The following is a 23,428-nucleotide window of genomic DNA, read 5'->3' as shown; positions in this document are numbered from 1 at the left end:
GATGTCAATAAATCCACTGATGTTAATATATAAGTACCCGTAGATTAAGTAGCAATAAGAAGGTGTAATCCTTGTTTGAAAATAAATATGTTCAAATGTATGCTTCTAAAGCGCCACTCAGGAAGAATCATAGATAAAGACGAGAGAATAATTCTTTGCCACGACGCAACGACTTAAAAGTGCCAATTTCAAGCAATGGCCACAAATCGGTTGACTAAGTCAGTTTCCCAGACGCCAGTGTTTAGATGAAGGACTAAACTTAGAATACCATTATAGACAATTCAGAGTGTCCCCCTAAGATAAATAATTTCTGTTTGGCAAATTTAATGGCATGACTCATCCGGTAGAAAAGTAACACTTTTTATTTTCAGATTTGAGAAAACTCTCAATGATTTTTGCTGTTTTGAAAAAATCAGAAAATTTAATATTTTATAAGAACAATTATCATATCTTATCTTCAGGCTGTAAGTTATCCAGATTAAGATTATATCCAGACTTGCTACCAGTTCTTCTAAATTTGATCCACCTAATGGTTTTGAGTTTGTTGAGGAAAAATCGGGGTTTTAGGGAATTTTAGCGGTCTGGATCCGGACAAAATTTTATTTTGTAGTTAATTATGCTGCTCGCTCGTGCAGGTTTGTGAATTTTATGAAGCAAATTCTATTTTGCTTGATGCGGATTTTATATAGGTAGCGGTTTAGAAAAAACGGTAGTGCACTTATTTTCGTATCTCAGATTAATTGTTGATATATGTAAATATTTTCTTGCAGCTTTGAACTATAAATATTTTATCATATCATATCATTTACGTACTTATTTTGTCAACATTTTTTTCAGCTTTTACTTATAGCCTCGAGCTGTTCATGTTTCAGGATATTTATTTATTGTTTATTTCATTAATACTCACTTTTCTACGTACGTTAGGAATAGGTAAGTCAAAGTTGAATATACAGGGTGTCCCGTAAGCTCATGATCAAAAGGGTACTGCGATATTCTTTGGACCAAAAGAAGACGATCTGTCGTAACTTTTATTAACAAAAAATGTCTGACTCCTCTGCTATTGATAGTCAAATTTCTTTAAAAAAAATGTCTTTTTTAAAATAGCAGGAGAATGGAACGCGCATTTTAATAAAACTCGCTGTGATTTCGTTCTTACGTAAGATTCATATTTTGATGAAACAATCGAGTTCAGCCGTTTTGGACAAGTGGTTAATTCTTGAGTGTCATGGTACAAAACCTACCAGAACTTTTTAGTCGGAGCATTAAATCAACTCATTTTTTTAGGTTGATGCACTAATCATTTGTTCACAATTTTCTGCTCTTTGTAAAATCTTGTAGCATTCATAGTTTTTGCGTAAAAAAAATGTGTCTGTTTTCTAGTCACTTAGCAATGCTAGACATTTACTGCAAATATGCGCCGCGTAAACGCGTACGCTTTCACGCAAATTGTTTTCGCAAAACCCTAATACTTGGACCATGTCGGTCACTTCTTCATTAGAAAAGGTCATTCAAAACGAATGTGAGATTGACTGACAATGATTTTATGCCTCGTATCACGATATTTGCAGGTAATGTCTAACATTGTTAAGTGGTAAGGAAACAGAAATTTTTTTTTCGCTATGAATGCTACAAGATTTTACAAAGAGCACACAATTGTGAACAAATGATTAGTGCATCAACCTAAAATAATGAGTTGATTTCATCCTCCAACTAAAAAGTTCTGGTAGGTTTTGTACCACGACACTCAAGAATTCACCACTTGTCGGCTGAACTCGATTGTTTCATCAAAATATGAGTCTTACATAAGAACAAATTCCCAGCGAGTTTGACTAAAATACATCGTACCATTCTCCCGATATTTAAAAAAAATAATTTTTTTGAAGAACTTTGACCATCAATAGCAGAGGAACCAGACATTTTTTGTTAATAAAAGTTAGGTCAGATCGTCTTCTTTTGGTCCAAAGAATATCGCAGTACCCTTTTGATCATGAGCTTACGGGACACCCTGTATATGGGCTTTAAGGCAAGTCCGATTGTTTATTGAGTTTTCAATTGAGTGATTATAAAGTTTTCAATTTGAAGTGGATTTTCATAGTGTGTTTAATGGGGCGCCAGCTTGCAGACAGTTGGTAAGAATAATTTTAAATTTATAAATCATTTAGTTTGAATCGAATTTAACTTTCGCAAAACAACTGAAGTTTTACGGATCCTTCACATTTCTCTTTCTGTTTTGCTGATTTTCTATGACATTACTTTGAACAGACTTTCCGCAGCACTAAACACATTTTCTTCTTTTTTAAAATTACACTTTTATTAACATTGTTTCATTTATTTCCATCATTCCTAAAATTTTATCAATCTATCAAATTGTATTTTTCCAAAAACCTTACTAGTGTAGCTCTACTCCACAAGTTAGTAATAAGTATTTTACATCGTCTTATAATTATTATCATTAAAATAACATTTATATTTTGGTCGTGATCATGTAGGTCCGTTAATCTTGAGTCTAACACCTAAAAACCAGAACTGGTAAGATTTATTGAGAACAAACACAAAAGTATGACGATTAAGCAATCCAACAAGAAACTAAAAAGTTCAATTACTTCCAAAATCTATTAATTTCCTAAATAAGCATAGAAAGTGAAAATTAAATAGAATCTCTTATTATATAATTAAATGAATCACTAAAGCAGATTCTCAACAATAGACTTATCTCCAGCATAAACAGGTAACATACGTAACTGCTCAGCTTGCAACATCAGATATTCAAAAAAAAGTTTTAAATCAGAACAGATAAGAAATGATGAACGGGTGGAAAACCCGTCAAATGCTAAATATAGCAAATACCATTCAAATTGGCCAGATCACACAATGCCCGATGCCATCACAACAAAATTCTAATTATAAAAGGCAATATTTAAGATACAAGATAATAATTACGGACACTTCGAAATTTTACTTACTTTTTTATAAACTGTAAACATCTTCCATCTCTTAGACTAGTGAAAAGTGTATTAAAATTACCAAAATTGAATAGTTGCTAACAAGTGTGGAAACTCACAATTCACAATAAAACAGTTACAGTTATGCAGTTACTTTCACGGGTATTACAATACCCGTGGTTTTTAAACTTGTGGTTTAAAACTTGATCGGTTTCTAAGTTGTACTTAAATGTATCATCGGCTAAGTTGATGGAAAGAATCATAGCAGAATTACTGAATAAATGAACGAAACTAAGCCTCAGTTTTCTGTGCAAATAAATGCTCAACGTCACTCGGGCCCTTTTCTAAACGATCAAATAAAATCCGCTGCGGAATTTTCAAGGTTTACATGCTGATCCATTCCGAGACTTCCTCAGCTCATAATAGTGCCCGCTTCCATGTAGTAGAAATAATTCTTACGATACCATTTACAGCAAGACCAGTCAACTTATTGAAAGATTACGTTTCTTCCCGTCACACGTAATTATTCAAAAAATATAACTCTTCAGTGAAGAAAATAAAAAGTCGCCACTCTTCAGGTACATCAGGTTCTAAAATAACTGGTTTTGTAGGATTGCTCGTCTTGTGAAGTGAGACTTAAACAGTAGCGTAGTAAAGGTATTAACTAGGGCCCTTGGGCAACGCCATCATCACTTGGGTGAGAAAATTAACTTTTTATAATGTCCAAGAAATCGGATGAATTAATGATATTATGCTGGGAATTGTGCTGGCTATAGGCAGCGGCTTTTCCATTATTAATAAGCAGAAAGAGTTTAATGGCCGACTTTTTTCAGTCCTTATATATCTGTGTTGGTTATATTTGTTTAGATGTGATAGTTGGGAGTTTATAAAGGATGTCTGGAGAGGGAACGAAAAAGTGGCAATAACACAAAACACGACATAACTGATATAAGCACAGAGCAGAATGCTTTCTTTATAAAAATATTGTATCTATTTGTTGCAATATTGCATCGGCTACTTTGCATGTGCAAATGTTTTTATATCTATTTTGGATTTAATTGCATATAAATCTGATGTAGAATGCACGTTTTCAATTGTTCCTTTATCTATTTTCATTTTCGTCTTTTTTTCTTCGTTTAAATCATTTTTAAGCTAAGGCCAACGCCCCATAATAGTTGACACGATGTACATTTTAGATTGGTTTTATTTGTATTTTCATTATAAATTATCATAGCTGATTAGTGAAAACTCACGCAAGCTCACGTATTTTTGCTGATAACAGTTTTAAAAACAGATTTGCTATTTTTAGCACGAGCGTTGAATTGCACAATAGAATAGATAGATAATTGTAAAGGTGCTCTAAAAATGCAATTACCGATTACATCACTTATCACTTATGAAAAAAATTTTCTTCAAAATAATTCATATTGTTTAAAAAGGCAGTAATTTCCGTGAAGGGTATTTTAATTGACTTCCGTTCTAGTGTTTATCAGTTTAGTTATATTTATCATCTAAAATTTTTCGAAAAAGTTTTTAAATCAATCGGCTGACATTCAATCAGTTATTTGAACCGCAAACGCACTTCAATATTGATTATTCTATTTGGAAATGCATACATATCCAAAATGTTTATTTTCTAATGAGTTACAGAATTAGTCTTTTATTAGTGTTTGTTCTGTATCAAAGTAAAATTCCACCCGTGAAAGACTTGATAAATATTTACAACTATTCCGCTACATTTAAACGAGTATAAATAATAAAAATGGAAACGCAAGTGGATGCACTTACCTGAGTAACATATTTTTGAGATATGGAGCGTCTCCGCTTATAGAAGGTGGCAAGTATAGCTTAAGATTTTCAAAATTAAAACGTTTAGTTTCAGTCTTTGTCTCCATTACGTCAGTTAAATTCGGACAATTTCTGAAAAATTGGAAATGAAACGAATAATCCTCATAAAATGACGATCTATTTCTATGGAACACTTTTCCTACCTATAAATTTAATATTTTGCACATAAAAACAGCGTTATATTATTATGATTAACAAATATAGACCCAAACAATGCAGTTCGGTTCGCGGATTAATGATAAATCAATATTTTGTACCTTGTTGTTTTTACTTCACTTATCAGTTAATCTTCTAGCTACGATAATAAGTACAGGACAGGATATATATCATACCATCATATCAATTAGGAAGCCATAACGGTTATAATAATATGTAAAATAAAATAAATGCATATATACATTTTACAGTATTTTACAAGTGTAAAATACTGAAAATTTCTACAAATTTGAATTTATTAAAATTATGTTTTACCTGCATTTTAGTCTTTTATTTTGTTAAAAAGAGAAGCCATTATATTTATTTTGCAAAAATATTAAAGATTGAAAGAACTAATTTGGACATATGAAAGACAATCTGGAAAAGTTTTGGCTTCAAAAACTAAGTCGATTGTTTTTGATTAGATACGAAACGAAGGCATATTTCTAGCAAATATCAGACATTTAATCCACCGATATTCGACACAAAGCAAAATAAAAACTTTGTCTTCATTTACTAGCTTAAGTTTAATTGTAAGGTCTTATAATAAAAAAAGTTTCACTGAAAAATTATTATTTTCGATTACCTATTTAGTTTATGTTAGACAGAAGTTCAAGCCCAGAAAAAAGCACGTCTAAGCGGTGCTGAAAGTGTATTTTTGTTGTTTAAATTCTGCATAAAATTAAATTAAATTAAATTTAAAAAAATTTGCGGTTGCAAGTTAAATGCATTTTTTATTCGTTATTTGTATGTATGCACGCCCGTCGTCAATCATAGCTGTAATAAATAACAAATTTTTGCAAACAGTTTTAATCTGCGCGGCAAAGATCAATAAGCAAACGAAACGAGATATGAAAAATAGGTAAATTGAAATTAAGACAATGGTGCAAATTTTTTTTGTCAAAAATATTAACTCAGCTCGAAGATTGGTACCTCCACCACTAGGCTTAATGTTGGGCAAAATTCGCCCCTTACTGGTGTAAACCCATTACAAAATTTCGACAATATCGACGAAACGGTTATTAAAATCACTCAGAGAAACTTTGGCAACATACATAAATAACTCCATTTAAAGACAAATTATTGAGTTTCAGGACTTTCATTCAGATAATACAAATTTGCATAAAAGGCAATATTTTTCTCTAAACTCTGTCAGTGAATTTTGTCACCTTGTTTGTTGAGGACCGCTAAGCCTGGGTAACACTGTGTTGAGTTGCGCTATTGAGTTGTTGCCGATCTCTGAGTTAGCGAGTAATAACGCATCGGTTAATGAGTTATAGTCATTTATTAAAGCTTTACAAGACCCGAGACTGGAATTTTCACATAAAAAAATGTTATCAACATTTTTTCTGAGTAACGTTTTACTACTTTGTTCAAAAAACTAAAAAAATCATCTAGATTCTCCCAGCATCAGTGAGTGAGTCCAAAGAAAGTCGACAAGTTCTCTTGTAAAATCAATCTCTTAATTTTTCGCATAAAAGATTCAGTTTGTCAGTATTATGCAGTAAAACGTTAGTAAAAACCCGGTTTTTGCATTTAGTGACAGTGTTGCTTAGAAATATTGACCTAAAAGTGAAGAAACCCCAGTTTCCAAGAGTTTTCCAAATAAATGATCATAAACTTTCGCCTTTTCAGTTCGGGGAAATATTTTTGAAAAAATATCCAGAATGAATTATTAGGGTTTTGTCTATAATTCGAAGCTGCAAAAAGTTTTCCAAACATTTTTGCAAAGCGATTGAGGAGGCGAGTGTTATAATCTCCAATAAAACCAATAAAATCTATCTTATAATTTTTTACAGAAAATAGCTGAAAATTGTCAGTATTTTAACTAAATAATAATGCGATTTTTGAGTAGAAAGAATTGCTTAATAGCAACTTTGTTAAAACTAGAATGACCTGAAAATTTAAAGAAACTTGAAATATTTTCAGAGCGATATAGCCGGCGAATTTTCCAAACAATTTTTTTTAAACTTTTGTTCCCTGACCGATTTTGCAAGATAATCTTAATTACTTATTACTAAACTGAATAAAATTATTTGGTTTTTGTCTCAACTTCGAAGCTGAAAATGGTTCTAAAGTTCCCTGCAAACCGATGAATGAGGCGAATTTTCTAGCAACATCAATTTTGCCATTTTTGGCTGAAAAGACCCCATTATTGTCAGAAAAGAAGTAAATCATCAGAAAATAATGTTATTTTGCGTTTTCGATTGAAAACTTTTAGTTTAGTGATCGGTTTTGGAGAAAACTTTAATGCGTTTCAGTCAAAAACGGGAGGAATTTATTTTCGTTTTTGAAATGTTTAAATAAAATAATTTATAATTTGAAAACGGTTGATTTCACAGCTTCAAGTGTAAATGCAAATTTGTAACTTTGTAAATTGTCTATCTAATGACGTATCAATATTCAGGTACTTCCATTCAAAAAACAAAAGTTATATTGCGTTAAAAAGCTCTAGATTAAAGTCCACATCGTTCACACCCTGTACAATGTATTGATATTTTGATACCATGTTTTTAAGCAAAATTTTACTAAAAGTGCGATAATCTGCCAACGTCGCAAGTAAGGAAAAAACAATTTACGGTGCATATGCAGCGTTTCAAGTTGCATTCCATGAGCTAATGAAAAATGGGTAGTTCTATTTAAAAAAATACACTTTGATCTTGCCTCGCTTTTCTGAGACACTCTGTGTCATATAAGATATTTTCAAAATGTGCGCACTTTGTGCGTCAACAACTTTTATATGAAACTATTTTTGGAAAGTTTAACACCAACGGACATAATGGACTCTCTCGCACTAAAAAACCACCCTGTATGTACATAAATCCTTTAGTTTGAACTGAGTTTAATTTTTCGAAACGCAACTAAAGTTTCATGGATTTTTTATATTTTTCTTTTTTTGTTGAGCTGATTTCCTGTCATGGCTTTGAACAGATTTTCTGATCTACTAAACGCATGTTCGTTTCTCTTTCCAGGTGGCACGGTGCAGCTTTCGGTAAGTTTGGCATTACTTTGCCGAAGTTGTAGAACTTTTATTCCCATATTATTGACTTGTATTTTATTATATTGTTGCATTTAATATTTCTTCGACAAGGGAGTTTTTGAATTCTTTGTTTTACTTTTATAAAACGTCAAAAAGTCAGTTTTTAAACATTAACTTGCAGTTTTCTATGACAGAAATTTTAGTTTTGTTTTTCGGAAAATTAATTTCAAGTCAGCCTTTGGACATTAACTCGAGGTTTTCTATGGCAGACTGTTTTCATATAAACTTTTACAGTTTAAATACAAAATAAATAGCGTTCTCCTGTGAATTGCACAAATTGCACATTTATGCTCGTGTAGGGTATTTTGTATCAATTATTGGTGTGTCCTGTTATCAATTACACTCGACACTAAGCGGTTTTTGTATGCTCAGATTTTAAAATTTCAACTTTTCTTGTCAATGTCAATTGTCAATTATTACTATTTTTGGGTTGTAAATTTCTTTTCTTGCTGCTTTTCAATTTAATAATACCCCAGAATCCAGACTAAAGTGCCTAAAGGTATGTGAATTTTATTTATTACTTTGTGGCGGTCTAGCGGATAGTGCCTTAAAAAGTTGTAAGTGGTCCTTCCAATTAGATTTCGCCTTTTTTTCCAAATTAAATTGCGTTGAGTTTTTAGAGAAAAAATCGGATCTTAGGGAATTTCAGCGGTCTGTTTATTTTGTAGAACTAGATGGCAACCAGGATTGTAGTTTTTCTTTGACAGCATTTATCCTGCTTACGTGCAGATTTCATAATTTTTTTGAAGTGGCTTTCGATTTCGCTCTGTGCGGTTTTTTATAGTGGTTTTTTGAAAATGGTTTGTACTTGATTTTGCTTTCCAGGTGATTTATTGATCTATTTACGTCCAATTAGGAACAGGAAGCCAAAGCGCTCTATCGAAAAGCTTTATATATTTCTAATGGATTTTTGGATAAGGGCTAAACTTTATCATAAATATAATTAATTAATATTAAAATAATCATTTAAACATGACACTGGTATACTTTTGATTAACGTTTTAAATGTTAGACTTTCCACATGGAACTAAATATGGAAATAAAGTTTTCGTAGCGTACCGTCGAAGTTGAATGATCACTTAAATATTTTGTACCGTTTTCCCGATAGAAGTTCTGACACTTTGAGACCTCGCTACCGTTTTATTATGTCTCTTCTAGCCTTTACAAGGTCAGGAATTTTATATAAATTCCTAGTAGGAAAAGGTCCTGTCGAAATATTCCTAATGATTAATCAGCTGCTTCCATGAAATCTCCTAAAATCGAGATGTCCATTGCAGTTTCATGGTTCCAGACTATTGCAGCTAGCGCATTCTAGGATCTACAAGTTAGACACTAGGAAATTTGGATTTGTCGATCCAAACTCCTAAATACACATTTTTTGGTCGTAGTAAAACTGGTTAAGAATCTATTAAAAATACACAAAAAATATTTTAACTTTAGCACCCTGTATCTCGGAAACTGTTAACTTTCAGATAAGTCAAATTTGCCTGTAATGCAATACTTTTGCCTGAACAATATGCCAGTGAATTTTGGGTATATAAATTATTTGAAAAGTTGTATAGGTATATAAAAACGAACTGGTTTAGAAACATATTTTAAAGCGAAAATAACTGTATTAAATATTATAACCTTCTTTCTTTTAAAGTATTTTAAATTTAAACAAACAAAGTTCAATCAAAGCCCATATACATACGAAAGTTCATTATACGTACAGAGTTTATAGCTTAAAACATCTATACAGTTCTAAGTAAATAATGCTGTGTGAGATAAAAAAAATATATATGTGGTTCGTACGACATGTGAATAAACCTCGTAAACATGAGAATACCGAGAAAATTATTTATAACTGTCTTGGTAATATTATTAACAAACCGCTACTATTAACTAGTACTAACCGCAACAAAATGCACTGATTGAGCTGTACTTGTATATCTGATGTCGCTCGGTCAGCAAGCGCCCTTTCCATGAAACTTAAAAAAAAATTGCCTCTGATATGAACATTTGTTTGAAATAAATCCACAGATTGTTGATTCAGAACACACATGTAATTTTAGCTGACTTTTGAAGTGCCGAATGGGTTTTGAATAAATTCAGTTAAAATTGTTATTACCTGTGAATTTTTGTTGTAGTTTTCACTTACTGCATTGCCTTTGTAGTCTATAAATCTAATTTGATGTTGGTATTTTTTAAATAAACATAAAACTCCAATGAATCAATTTTACGAAATTTAAATAATAATTTAATTTGGCTGCACTAGTACTATACATTCCAATTAGGCTCTTCCGGTAGAATTCGGATTAAGTGAAATAAACAAACAACAGACATTTATTGTACACTTAAAAAGAAACAACATATACTAAAAGTAGCAGTGACATAAAATATTGTAAGTTAAATTTTCAAGTGTAATTCATAATAATATATAGTAATAATAATTCAAGTGTAATTTTTGCAGTGTATTTTTTCTTGAAATATAGATATACTATGCCCATTGTTTATGATTTTATTTATTTATTTTATTTTTTTAAGTATTATTATTGTCATCTTTATATGTATATCTTATATATTGGCTAGGACTGTTACATTGGCGTATTTATCGATAAATTTCAATAATAATAATGCTCATTACTTATGTGAAATTAGTCTTTTTAAAGTAATTTCCTGCTAGCCGCATGAAGTGAACCTACCATTCAGTTCAATCATCAAGAAACACTGTTTTCATGCAGAAGAAAGAAGTACATCCGGACAAACAACTCCTAACATAATGTTTCTACAGTTTTAACTAACAACACTCGACCACTATTCGCGCTGTGAATTTACAACTTGTACAATTTTACTTGTCGTAGAATCTGTGTAGTAACTAATACCACTCCTCTTTCTATTGCTCATAAATACCGATGGTAATTTTACAAATTGTGTATTCTAGGTATAGATATTACTAATTCGTGGAAAAATAACCGCAATGTGATTTTTTCTCAGTTATGATATGTTAACACTCTTATTAGGTACTAGGCATATAAAGAATAAAGAAGTGTAATTAATGTTTGGTCGATTAAATAAATACTTTATTCTTTTGTAAACATATTTTTCGATTTGTAATTTTAGTACAAAGTTGTAAATTTAAAATAAAGGACACTTAATATAATGATTACCAAACTGCAGCGTAACACTTTTGATTGACAAATATAGAGAGTTGCGCTTTTAAGCAAATTATAGCAAGAAAAGTGTGATAATTGTAGTAACAGAATTATCTTTATTTTGGGAATGAGCACTGGCTCATGTTATATTTATTCATATTCATTCTATTTTCTCATTGTAATTCATTTATGCCCTCTGTTTATTCATTCATATTTTATTTATTAAAATATCAATTAAATACTCGAAGCTCTGTTTGGGTCACCAAATATGTTTATTATATTTTTTACAAGGAAAGTACAGACTGTTATAGAAAGCAAATGTAATTGATTCGTTTCAGTCTATCGTAAAATCTATATACCTAATACAGAATAATAAAATAAAATAATTGAAAATAAAACCTAATACATCAGCTTCTAACTAACATTTCAGGTGTTGCGGATGCAAATACTTTACATCTATTGGTAGCTTAGTAATTACCAACTTTCAGCAATTACGAATGAAGGAAAAAAATCAGCCTAAGCTAGTTTATATAATAATGCTATAAAATAAACTAGTCAATAAATAAATAAACCGTATTTTTAGATGGTGGTTGAGAGCTTTAAGCTCCACATGAACATCCGCGAGGTTGAGGAACTCCTCAACCGCTGGCTGTTAAAAAGACGCCAACGGTGGTGGAGTTACCACTCCTCACTGTATGCTGCCTTGAAATTATCTCGATGATTTTTGCAATATTTGATGCGATGCTCTAAAATATTGGCCCCCATTCAAGTTCTTGTTGGGTGTTCTTTTCGCACTGAGTCTGAATTGGTCTGCAGCTGAAAAAAAAACAAGCGGACAATTTCGTTCGAATTACATCATCGTATTTATTCTATAAATATTGTTAATCGACTACTGTCATAAAGAAGTGTTTCATTTCGGTTTTAATTAACTGGGGACGAAATTATACGCCAGTTGTTTTCCATCAAAATCGACTCGCCAGGATTAAATAAACGCTCGATTGCGATTCTTGGGCTACGAATTTCAAATCAAGCTTCGGTCTATTGATCCCACAACGCGAAAACCAGTTTAAATATGATTTTTTATTAGATACTGTTATTAAGGTGAACGAACGCATCCTCAAGCCAATTCGCAACAGCACCCAACACACAAGTAAATTCAACTTTGCAGCCATTCTACCACTACACATAATAGCCGGATTTCACAGATCGTTCACACCACTGCTACAATGCAAGTTTTTAACCATTCTGGGTGTTCGTAGGTACTAATTAGGGTATAATAAAAAGGCATTGGTGGTTCAAATAAAAATTCAGCCTAACACGGTGTATTTACTTTTACATCCTCGCCAGTTTCCAAGAACGGTAAGTTAAACATCATAGCTTCTACCTACCTTCTGGTTATTGAAGATGTCTGTTGTTGATTTGAATGTCGCGGTTTTGTGGGAGAATAAATAAGTAAAGAGTATAATCTTCCATGTGAGCTTTGTAGCCCTAGCAAGAAAAATAATTTGAAGTGTAGAGATCTACAGGATACAAGAAAAGGGGTATTTTAAAAATTGCTAATTACCCTGCAAAAACGCGCTTTACTTTAACAAAGGCTCATCAAAGTATACTTATTTTACATAATGTTGTTCTTGCCAGCTCAGTTGATAAATGTGATAATCTCATTTTCAAAAAAAAATGATAAAATCCTTTCTCTAAAAACTCAAGGATAACGTCCATAAACTGCAAAATAAGTTTCCAGCCAGCCATACATAAATCGGACAAGTATAAACTAAAAACACTATATCAGATTTTTAATGTATAACATTTATAATAAAGTATATTTATATACACAATGTGGATATTTGCTAATTTTAACAGTAGGCAAATCGAAAACAAAAAAGAAAATACTTTCATAGCCAAAATGAATGCCCAAACTTCAATCAACTGAAAGAAAACCCTAATTTGCTTCTATCAAATTAATTAAAACTTAACTTTTACTTTTCCTTGAGCTTTAAGGAGCAGTTGATTATTAATATTGTTGTCTGTCTTTTGTGCAGGTTAATGTATATATTTCGAACTGTTTTCTAGAATATTGTTTGCAAAAAAATAATTTTACTTTGGAACTGTGTCGGTTGCAAAGTTTTCAACTGTGTGTAATTAACAGTTAATTAATTAATCTCCTAAAACTTTATTGTCGAATCAGATTTTCAATTGATTGCCTTATTGATTATGAAAATTAATTTAAGTTAATTAATTATAAAGTTGATGATATGGAAAAAAACGATAATTTATTGGCGTCAAAAATGCACCAATATATTACGTTGACAAATAACATATATCCGAGCACAAATTATGATAATTGGTAATGTTCATTTCAATATATCAATAGCAATTTGCATGACATTATTATGTAATAACTGCATAATAATAATACGGTTAAGACATTTTATAAGAAATCGGTACAAAGTTTTGATTTGTCGTGAAAAATTTACCATTGTTAATGAATTATTGGAAGGGCTGCGGCTTGCAGAATAATAATTCCGGCTAGTTAAATAGTTCACTAATCGACCAACATAAGGAGAGCGATTAGTTTGTAATAAAGAAATTTTTCATATTCTCTTTTTAAAACAGCAACCCATCTGTTTAAAACTTAGAAATTTAACATCGTAAATTTTAACTCAAAACAAATCAAATGCAAATCAAAATTTTAAAACACAAACCCCCAAGACATATTTTAAATTAAATCACGAAAATCTTTGAAAAACTCCTTTTTTCAATTCATGTATAATAAAACATGAGTACAAGTAAATAACGTTGCAAGTTCCAAAACTACAAAGTCCCCAAGGAGGAACACACGTTATGGTCTACGTTCTTCATCCATTCGTTCATATATTAGTAAATTCCTCCAAACCTGGAGTTTAGAATTAAGTAAGAATTTAATATTCTTCTGTACATTTTCATATATCAAATCAGCAATCTATTTTATCCGTGCTAGTGTTTGAACTTTGATAGTCATTTACATTCTCATCTCCTTTTGTCTCTACAATAAACAGTGCTTGTTCACCTATTATTCGGAGTTTTCTTCGTTTGATTTCTGCATAACCTAATCAAAATCAATTCTTGGGCTTCAGTCATTTATTGTCTATTTATCAATTAAAACACGTTTCGGTGTTTTCCACCATCATCAGTTTCTCTAAAATAACAGATAGTAACAAAAAAATTTTTTCATTTACATTTTACATTTTACATTTTTACTATCTGTTATTTTAGAGAAACTGATGATGGTGGAAAACACCGAAACGTATTTTAATTGATAAATAGGCAATAAATGACTGAAGCCCAGGAATTGATTTTGATTTGGAATTGAAACACAGTCAGGAAAGTATGTACAATTTCTTCATAACACTTCTTTTAGTTCTTTCTCATTCGCTCCAATGTCTCGTTGCTGTATACTTTACCAGTTTCTCCTTCGCCTTCTTTCGTCAATTTAATTCCCTTTTTAGTTCTGCCGTTTTATTGCCACGAAAATGCGCTAAACCCCAGTTAGCACATTTGTGTACAAAAACAAAATTAAAATTTCAAGCAAATAAATAAAAGAACTGTAATAGACATAGACATGGCCCAGCTTCATCTACCAGTGAAGAACTAGAGCCTTAAATTAAGCTATTCACTGATATTCCTCTTATTGGCAGGTACTTGAACAATTTTAAATGGTTAAATCAAATTTATACATTTTGGCGCTTCTACCGTTATTTAATGACACTTTTTAATTCAACTTATTCAGCACGTCAATGTTGTTTTCATTATTATTCACATTTTCCATTAGATGAATATTAATGTTCCACTTATTTCCACTTTGAATTTTGTCAATTAAGATTGCGTATGTTTTGAATAATTTACAGTAAAAATTAACAAATTACACGACCGGAAATTTTGATGTGAATGAGCTTACATTTCCATGATGTAATATGTATATTGCTTTGCTTATAGAAACGTGTTTTCATTGCTTTAAAGATACGATAAACGTTAAATGGTCCTCACTTTCGGAGCTGAACCTGAATTATTCGAGTTTTATTCCTTATTAAGGTTTTTTCCACTTCAAATCGAGAGCTTGATATTAAAAAAAATCATATAAGTAACCCCGACCATATTTGTAAAATCAGCACTTTTCAATAGTTCAGGAAAAGATTCAATTTAAGTACATACATGTATGAATACTTACAACACTTTCGATCAGCATAAAAAAATTCTAGTGCCTCCAATACTCTTTAGTAAAACAAAAATTCACCAAAACTGCCTCCATATAAAAAATTGCAACCTTAAATAAGTCATGCAATTGTGAAGAGTTTGCACACATTTAACAGCCACATTACTGACCGTGCAATTGACGTTCTCAAGGGCTCTCAAAGGCCTCGTTAATCGTTACAAAAGCGAATCACAAATTATTACAAAGCATATTTCTGTACAGACTAAAAAAAACTTGAAAAGCTGTATGCTTGACAAGTCATTTCATTATTTCTGCCGGTCTTAATCTTCATTGTACGATGTCCTTTATCTGGTCAACGACTCGCCACGGGAGAATTAAAACAGGTTTGATTATTTTAAAGTTCTTTATGTAATGTATTAATTATTCACTTTATAACTGGCACGGTAAACGAATTAAGATTGAAAGGAAGTCTACGCACGATTTTACATTATTGTTTTTTACTGAGACCTTAGTCGCATTTTTTTTAGTTCGGGGTTTCACTGATGGGTGTTTTGCAGCTTAATGTTTCTTCAACACTTTTTGTCGGAATCGTTCATCTTTATAGGTGAACAGTTGCCATTGTCATGTGAAAACTTATTTCTACTGATTCTGATATATCTGTTTCGTTTTCCATGGGCCACCAGAATTTACATTATTTAAGGTCGAACGTTCACTGTTTGTATTTTATAAAGCGATACATTGAACATACAAAAAGTCCATGAAAAGAGCATTTTTATCGTTTTCAGTTGGTTATTTCTTGCAGTTGTTTAAATTATTTATACCAAACTATGCAAACAAAAAAATAGTTTTTTCTGTTTTTTACACTTTATACTGTCCGAAAAAATCCTTAAACTCGTAGTTTTCAACAGTTGTCAAAATATTCGCTGTTTGGTTGAACTGCTGAACTACTTAAAACTAGTTTCGGGCTTTATTCAGGTCTTTATCAAGACAAGAAGAGCATTTTAATTAGTGCAGTAAAACTTTAAGTAAATGTAATAAGGCTGTGTAGATTGAGAGTTAATTATGATTGGTTATGAATTATCATAATCAGCAACATTAATTAAATTGAATAAACAATTACAATTAATGTAAACAAAATAAAAAACATAAAACATAAAAAAAATGTTTTAGAGCCAATAAATTCTACTGCTCCTGTGTTCCTCCCGGAATGTAATTTCTTTATTATTAATTTTTCATTTTTTCTGTTTCTTCTGTGAATAGGTGCAAAATATTATTATTTGACCATTGCGTCGGTTCAAACATTTACGGATTCTTTTGGTGGATTTGCATCATTTCACTCATCTTTTGGAAGGTGAATTAAGTAAAAAGACACAACTACGAAAAAGTACGAATATTTACTGCTATTATTACACATCATTTTAACGCAACTCTAAAAAATGCACTTTTAGAGCCACAATAACACGAAGCCCGCAAGAATTTTTAATTAATTATTCACCTGCCCCAAACATTTGTCTAATAAATCCTGTTCTTGAAGTGAGTTTCAGATTCTGATTATTACAATTTTTTTTGTAGAATATTAAGTTACTGCATCGAACAACCATACTCGTTCAATGGACAATTAAATTACTGAATTATGCTTATAATTATTTGCCTTAAGAACTTACAAGGTTACATAGAGAATTACAGTTAAACTGAGCTGAGTTCTTTATCTTTCTTAAAATACATGACTCATTTTATCTCGGTTCAGCTTTAGCTGTTTAAAAAATAGTTTGTCATAATGCCAACAACAATCACAGACACTTAGACTGGTTAATTCTGGCCGCTGTTACCTTTAGAGATAAAATCTACCTAGCCTACACTATAAGATATTGTTCAAATACTTCGTAAAGCTTAATAGTAGACACAGTTAATAAACTTCTCTATTCCCCTACAGCCAACATGGTTTAGATTTAATCAATAGGCTAAATTGGTCAATATCAATTATGGAAAAAGTGAAAATAAATTATGGCAAAATTCGAAAAACGAATGCGAAAATAACTATAAGGGAGAGATAAAGTGAAAACGGGCCGAAATTGTCTGTTGGTGTCAACAAATCGAATTTCTAGCAAAATATCCAGATGATTTTAATTGCGGGCTTAATACAAGTTTTATATGAAACAACTGTACAAGCACCAAAGTATGCAAAATTATATTGCAACGGAAAATATATGAATGATACACCACAGTTTCCGGAAAATCAAAAAATAAAACAATTACAACGATTTTAAGTTGAAGATACTATTTAGTATGAGAAAGACAAAACGGAACATATCATTTAAACCACATTAAACAGAGGAATTAAATTTTGGTATGAAACTAAAATACAAAGACAACAATCACCAGCAATGAAAATAATCCATGAAGTAAATATGTAGATGCGCTTCTAGTAGAAGGGAACATCTCAGCTTCCTCCGAAAGAATATGTAAAAGCCATTTTTATTTCAATGGAAACGTGGTAATTTTACCACTTTAGAATCTGTATTTGTATTTCTTATATTCTCTCTGCAAACAGTGCACAGTTCCTGCTTGCCATTTGTTGACCGTTTAATATTTAACAAATTATTTGGGCTAATCAGAAAAAAAAGATTGTTGTTTTTTTTTGTTTATTCCATTCAGATTATTACCAGATTATTCAGACCTATTATAACGTGCTGTTAGATCAATTACATTAACTACTGATTACCCAAGGAAAGAATATTGGGAAGACTGAATTGTTCAGACGCTCTTCTCGTAATATCGTTCATTAATCCTGCATAGAAAATTCTTAATTTTATTAATGCTGTATTATTTAGACATGTTCCTTACTTTCCAAGTTCCAGACTTAATTCCAAGAATTTGCAAAATATCTCTAGATGGGGCAATAAAGTGGTGGCTGAAATGATTTTCGTCCATCAAAGATTTTCCAATTGATTCGTGTGCTGGCACTTGCACACCTAATTGAAAATAACTCACTTTTACTTTGTTGTATTGTTTACTAACGTTAATGATGATCGTCAAGTTCTACAGAAATTGCGCTATAAAAATAAAGGTCAACCGTTCCACCGTTTGATACAGTTATGTGTGTTTAATTATTGAGAAAACTGTTATAACTTACGTCCATTCTAAACCCGTGAAAAATAATTAATCGAGCTCTTGGTCACGACATTAATTACTTAGTGTTATGTACTTTTGTATTTTTGCAATAGCATTAATTGATTTATTGAATTTAATTGACAATGACATGTTTTGGTATCTGTTTCCATTTACTGAAACTTACTTAGAATGCGTAACAGTGAAGGGCGAAAGCTTTGTAACTAGCAACTAGCAAAGTAGCTTAACAAATATTAATAATTAATAGATTCCATTTTTTATACGCTGACTATAATTGGAAGTATCTAAAGTCGGTTTTTTTATTAGCAGCTCATTATCCAAACTGGTTATGAATAACTTCAAGTCTGCAAATGAATCGAAAATTGTTCACTGTCAGCTGATTTTTAGAACTGATCTTGGAAATGCTGAATTTATTGATTTGTTCTTCTTTTCTTCACTTCTTTCATTCAAATTTCCTGGTTTTTTCTCTTTTTAAATTTAATAGCCTTCTCATGCTTTCATGGAGTTAAAAGTTCAGATTGTTTTTAACCATATAATTAATTTATTGGTAGTTGGCTTCCCATGTTTCTTATTTCTATATACTGTATTTCAAATTGTTCTAATGTTTAATTTTCTGTGTTGTCCAGTTTTGATAGTTTCAATTTCAACCGATTTTTTTTCTATTTATTTGCATTGTATAGAATATTTTGCACAAATCTTGGTGTGACTTGTTGCTGTCTCATTAATAGTTTGCGTTAGTTTATATATAATTTAGTTCACCCGTTAGTTTTATAACAATGACGAAAGCTTTCGGTCAAACGCGTTTACTGTTGATCGATGTCGAAATCTTACATCTCTTTTAACATGTGAACTCACTTAATGGTTAACATGTTAAACTGTGCTAAAAACTAATCACTCGAGTATCCCCTAAGTGGTATAAATAACGCGTCGGCGGTAAATGTTATTTAATACTCGTACAAAATTGCAATGGATTTAGTAGCAATTGAAAGTCAAGAGCTTACTGAATTATTTATTTCATTCAGTAGGTAGATTTAATTAATCCATCAAACGTAACATGATTAAGATATTTGAAAAGGATTGCGAATTAATTAATAAATAAATGTTCTTAGACTATTGAGGTTGAAAGTGCATAGTTTTTATAATGGATCTTACAATACCATTACATATAAGTTATTTCTGTAAATATCGCATACATTTTCTGCTAATCTTATGCAATTTATGAAGTCAAGATTCGTGAAAAAGTATGGTGTGATTTAAAAACTATTTACAAAAAGTAGTTTTAAAAAAATGACTTGAAGTTTAAAATCTCGTGCAAAGTGCTCGTGCAAAGTCCATAAGAATTGGTACAACGACAATTATCTGAGGTCATCTTATAATCCTACGGTGGGCAGGTACATAGATAGACATTTTTAACGTTATATAATTGTTTCTCAGAACATGATGGTCGGTTATAGTCTTGATGGTTTTAATCTTGATATTACAAAAAGTTGCGCGATTCTTGCCTATTAAGCATAAGCATGATTCCTAAAATATTAAAATTACCAAGGTTTATCTTGTTCTACTTGTGCGAATAAAACAGGAAAAAAATCAAAGGAGGTTGGCTTTATTACTGGAAATTGGTCATTTAGAAGCCGTCGTGGGGAAAGAATATTCTTGACTATTCGGAAGCACAACTTTTGCGATATTATTTGGATCAAAAGAAGACGATCTGATCTAACTTTTGATAAGATAAAATGTCTGGCGCGTCTGCTATTGATGGTCAGTTGTTCAAAAAAATGTATTTTTTCAAATATCCCGAGGATGGTACGATGGCGCTTAATGCGCTACGAATTTATTCCTATGTAATACTCATGTTGTGGTAAAGCAATCGAGTTTTGGGCAAGTGAGGAATTCTTTAACATCTCGGTATAAAGACTACCAGAACTTTTCATCTGGTAGCTGAAATCAACTGATTTTTTTTGTTGATACGCTAATCCTCTTTAGTCATTTTTGTACTCTTTGCAAAATCTTGCAGCACCGATGGTTTTTGAAAAAAAAAATACTTCACTTCAGCCATTCATTTACTTTTTACTTAACAAAACTTAAAGGAAGCGTTTTGTAATATCGGGAAAGTGATCAGATTGAATTTAATAAGACCTTATGCAGATTTGTTCTTACGTCAGGGCCATATTTTGCTAAACTTTCGCTTCGTCTTTTCGTGAGTTTTGTGATGAACGCAATTCGGACGAAAACGCTTCCAAAACACGAACGGGCCTAAGACTTTGACCATGTTGGTAGGCTAAAAATTATAAAACGGTTGACAATTAATTTATCATAAAAGAACATTATCGCTTACTAAGACGCTTGCCGTTAATGGATGAAATTGTTAAATAGCAAAAACACAGAAATATTTTTTTTGCAAAAGCTATGAATGCTACAAGATTTTAGTGCATCAACACAAAACACAAAAATCAGCTGAATTCAGCTACAAAATAAAAAGTTCTGGTAGTTTTTGTACCAAATTCACAGCGAGTGTCGTGAAAACCTTGATTTTTTTGCAAAAAGTCTATGAATGTTACAAGATTTTCCAAAGAGCTCAAAAATGTTCGAAAAGGATTAATGCATCTACACAAAAAGTCCGCTGATTACCAAATAAAAAGTTCTGCTAATTTTTGTACCAAGACACTAAAGAATTCCTCACTTTCCCAAAGTGGATGAACTCGGTTGCTTCATCAAAACATGAACCTTGCAAGGAACAAATTCACGGCGAGTTTCATTAATATCCATCGGACGATTTTCCCGATATTTCAAAAAAAATATATTTTTTAAGACTTTTGACCATTAATATGGTTAATTACTGCAGCTCCTGCTTGCGAAACGTCAGGAATAAATGATTTTCCACGGCGCCAAAAGAAACTCACCAGTTTCAGTACAGAAATGAAAAAGTATAATCATGATACCTAAATGTTTATATACTATTAATGGACATATTAGCAAAATTAATAAAGACAATTTCTACTTGCTTAAGCCATTTCACATAGAAAGGAATGTTATTGCTGCCAGCAAAATTTCGTCAACTCATTAAATTTTCTTTGAGTCTGAGATTTTATTGCAAAAACCAGCCATTTGCTTGTGCTTCAACATTATATCATCGTTTATAATTGATATTATTTATTTAGTCAGTTGATATTTTAGTTCTTCTTCTGCCGGGTATTTTTCAAATTTAACCTGATCTTTTTCTTATTAGCCAATGTTGGTTTAGAAATGGGTTCAAAAATATGTTCGTAAAGTTTCACCTCAACTTTCCGTTTTAACAAAACTTTATAAATCAGTCAAATATATGTTTGTTCTAACTAAAAGCAAATAATAAATTATTCAATAAAACATTATTTTCTACTATTATGTAATTTGTAATTGAATTGTTCTTGAATATAGTAAATTTACATTTCTATAAATAGTAGTAGAATTGAATTCGGTCATTGTTCCTTTTTCTTTCAAACTGTTTGATACTTTACGTTGTCTCGAGCGTATTATTATTAATAAGAATATTAGAAATAAAATAGACAGGAAGTAAAAAAAACCAGCTCAATAAATATGTAAAACCGGTATTACCTATTGAACACAGTGAACTAATTATCCGCTATAATGTTTTACAAATTGAGTCATTGTTCACTATTTCACTTATATATAAATTAAATTAGATTTATTGAATTTATAGGTCGATAAATTGAAACCGTATTGCAACCGTAATTTTAATTTGAAAATAAATATCAACAGGCCCACACCGTCGATTGTTGAACCTGATGCCATTTACCTTGACCATGAAACTAACTAACATAATAGAATGTCCTTTCACAAAACGATAGAATGTCAGTTTGCTTGAAGTTCGAGATTTGTGTATTTAAAAGTATTGAAAAGCTAATGTTGTTGGTTTTTTTTTAATTTTAAGGTTCATCGAATTAACAAACATTTATTCTATTATAAACATGATGAAATCATTAATGTAACAACATCTTTAAAAGTAAGTGCGAAAGTTGAATTTACTGTTACAGAGATCGAATCCACTATCCACTGATTTGTAAGCTTGAAAAAAAAACTAAAAAGAACAACTGAAACCCCACAAAGCAACAAAATAGTTATTTGAAGGCTCAGAGAAGACGCAGTTGAACAGAAAGTAAAAGAAGAATTTCAAACCGGATTAGAAGAAATAGTGGCAACCTCATAAGAACCCATACAAAAATGGAACAGAATCGCCCAAGTTATTAGGAATACCAGTGACAAGTACCAAGAAATATACGTGTGAAGAAGAAGGAATGGATGACGAGATCGTGACCCAAAAGGATTAGAGACGAATACTCCAAAATAAAAATATGGAAAAATATCGTTCAGTACACAGGAGAATAAGGAAGGAAATTAACGCTGTAATAGAGGAATGTAACGAGATTGAGCAACTATACAGAATGCATGATGAGTTAAATGCGCACAGGATGAAACCACCAGGAAGAAAACCACCCAAGGAACTCTGGAAGACTCGGATGGTAAACTTATAAAAGAAAAGACAGAAAAGCTAAAGACGTGGAAGCAATATATTCAAGCAGCTTTATTAGATTATTGACAATATTGACGAATCTGAACCATGTCCACGCATAACAAAAGATGAAATTCAGAGAGCTGTCCACAATATGCAAAACAATAAATCGCCTGGACCTGATGAAGTCGTGTAAAACTGATAAAAATATGACTGTAACACGGAGTTCCTCAAATCTCTGGAAAGAATGTTGAATCTCATCTATGATAATAGGAAAAATACCTCCTGACTGGTTAGTGTCGTCTTTCATTACCGCCCCTCAAAAGCTTCGAGCGACCTGCGACCAATACAGACTCATTAGTCTCATCAACTATATCATCAAGGTGGCCACCAAGATCATTTGCAGCAAATTGTACAGAAAATATGACTTATACACCAGCTAAT

At 31.4% G+C, this 23,428-nt stretch overlaps 1 protein-coding gene and 3 long non-coding RNA genes across 4 annotated transcripts in view; 1 reads left to right on the top strand and 3 right to left on the bottom strand.

Moving 5' to 3' along the window:
• The window catches only part of LOC109546972, a 19,405-nt gene extending 14,305 nt beyond the window's left edge, over positions 1-5,100 (bottom strand). Inside the window, exons 1-2 of the mRNA XM_048662640.1 lie at positions 4,934-5,100; positions 4,731-4,862 (exon numbers count right to left, since the gene is read on the bottom strand). Coding sequence (XP_048518597.1) covers positions 4,731-4,837 — 107 coding nt within the window. The 5' untranslated portion in view covers positions 4,838-4,862; positions 4,934-5,100. The remainder of the gene's footprint in view (positions 1-4,730; positions 4,863-4,933) is intronic.
• Positions 5,101-8,333: 3,233 nt separating this feature from the next.
• LOC109533329 lies at positions 8,334-10,134 on the top strand. The gene is made up of 2 exons (XR_002171513.2): positions 8,334-8,524; positions 9,184-10,134. It is a non-coding gene; the product is annotated as an uncharacterized LOC109533329 (long non-coding RNA).
• Positions 10,135-11,294: 1,160 nt separating this feature from the next.
• Positions 11,295-23,428, bottom strand: part of LOC125505846 — a 21,230-nt gene continuing 9,096 nt past the window's right edge. The window contains exon 3 of the long non-coding RNA XR_007282468.1: positions 11,295-11,975. This is a non-coding gene — a long non-coding RNA (uncharacterized LOC125505846). The remainder of the gene's footprint in view (positions 11,976-23,428) is intronic.
• LOC125505845 lies at positions 13,348-20,895 on the bottom strand. The gene is made up of 4 exons (XR_007282467.1): positions 18,482-20,895; positions 18,193-18,320; positions 14,546-18,136; positions 13,348-14,244 (listed from the first exon to the last, which is right to left on the bottom strand). It is a non-coding gene; the product is annotated as an uncharacterized LOC125505845 (long non-coding RNA).

Source organism: Dendroctonus ponderosae, unplaced genomic scaffold, assembly GCF_020466585.1.
Source record: "Dendroctonus ponderosae isolate FM_Combo_2020 unplaced genomic scaffold, Dpon_F_20191213v2 Dpon_F_20191213_1, whole genome shotgun sequence".
NCBI classification, from domain to species: domain Eukaryota; kingdom Metazoa; phylum Arthropoda; class Insecta; order Coleoptera; family Curculionidae; genus Dendroctonus; species Dendroctonus ponderosae.
The sequence above is the reverse complement of the archived record's forward strand: the minus strand, read 5'-3'. Positions and strand labels throughout refer to the sequence as shown.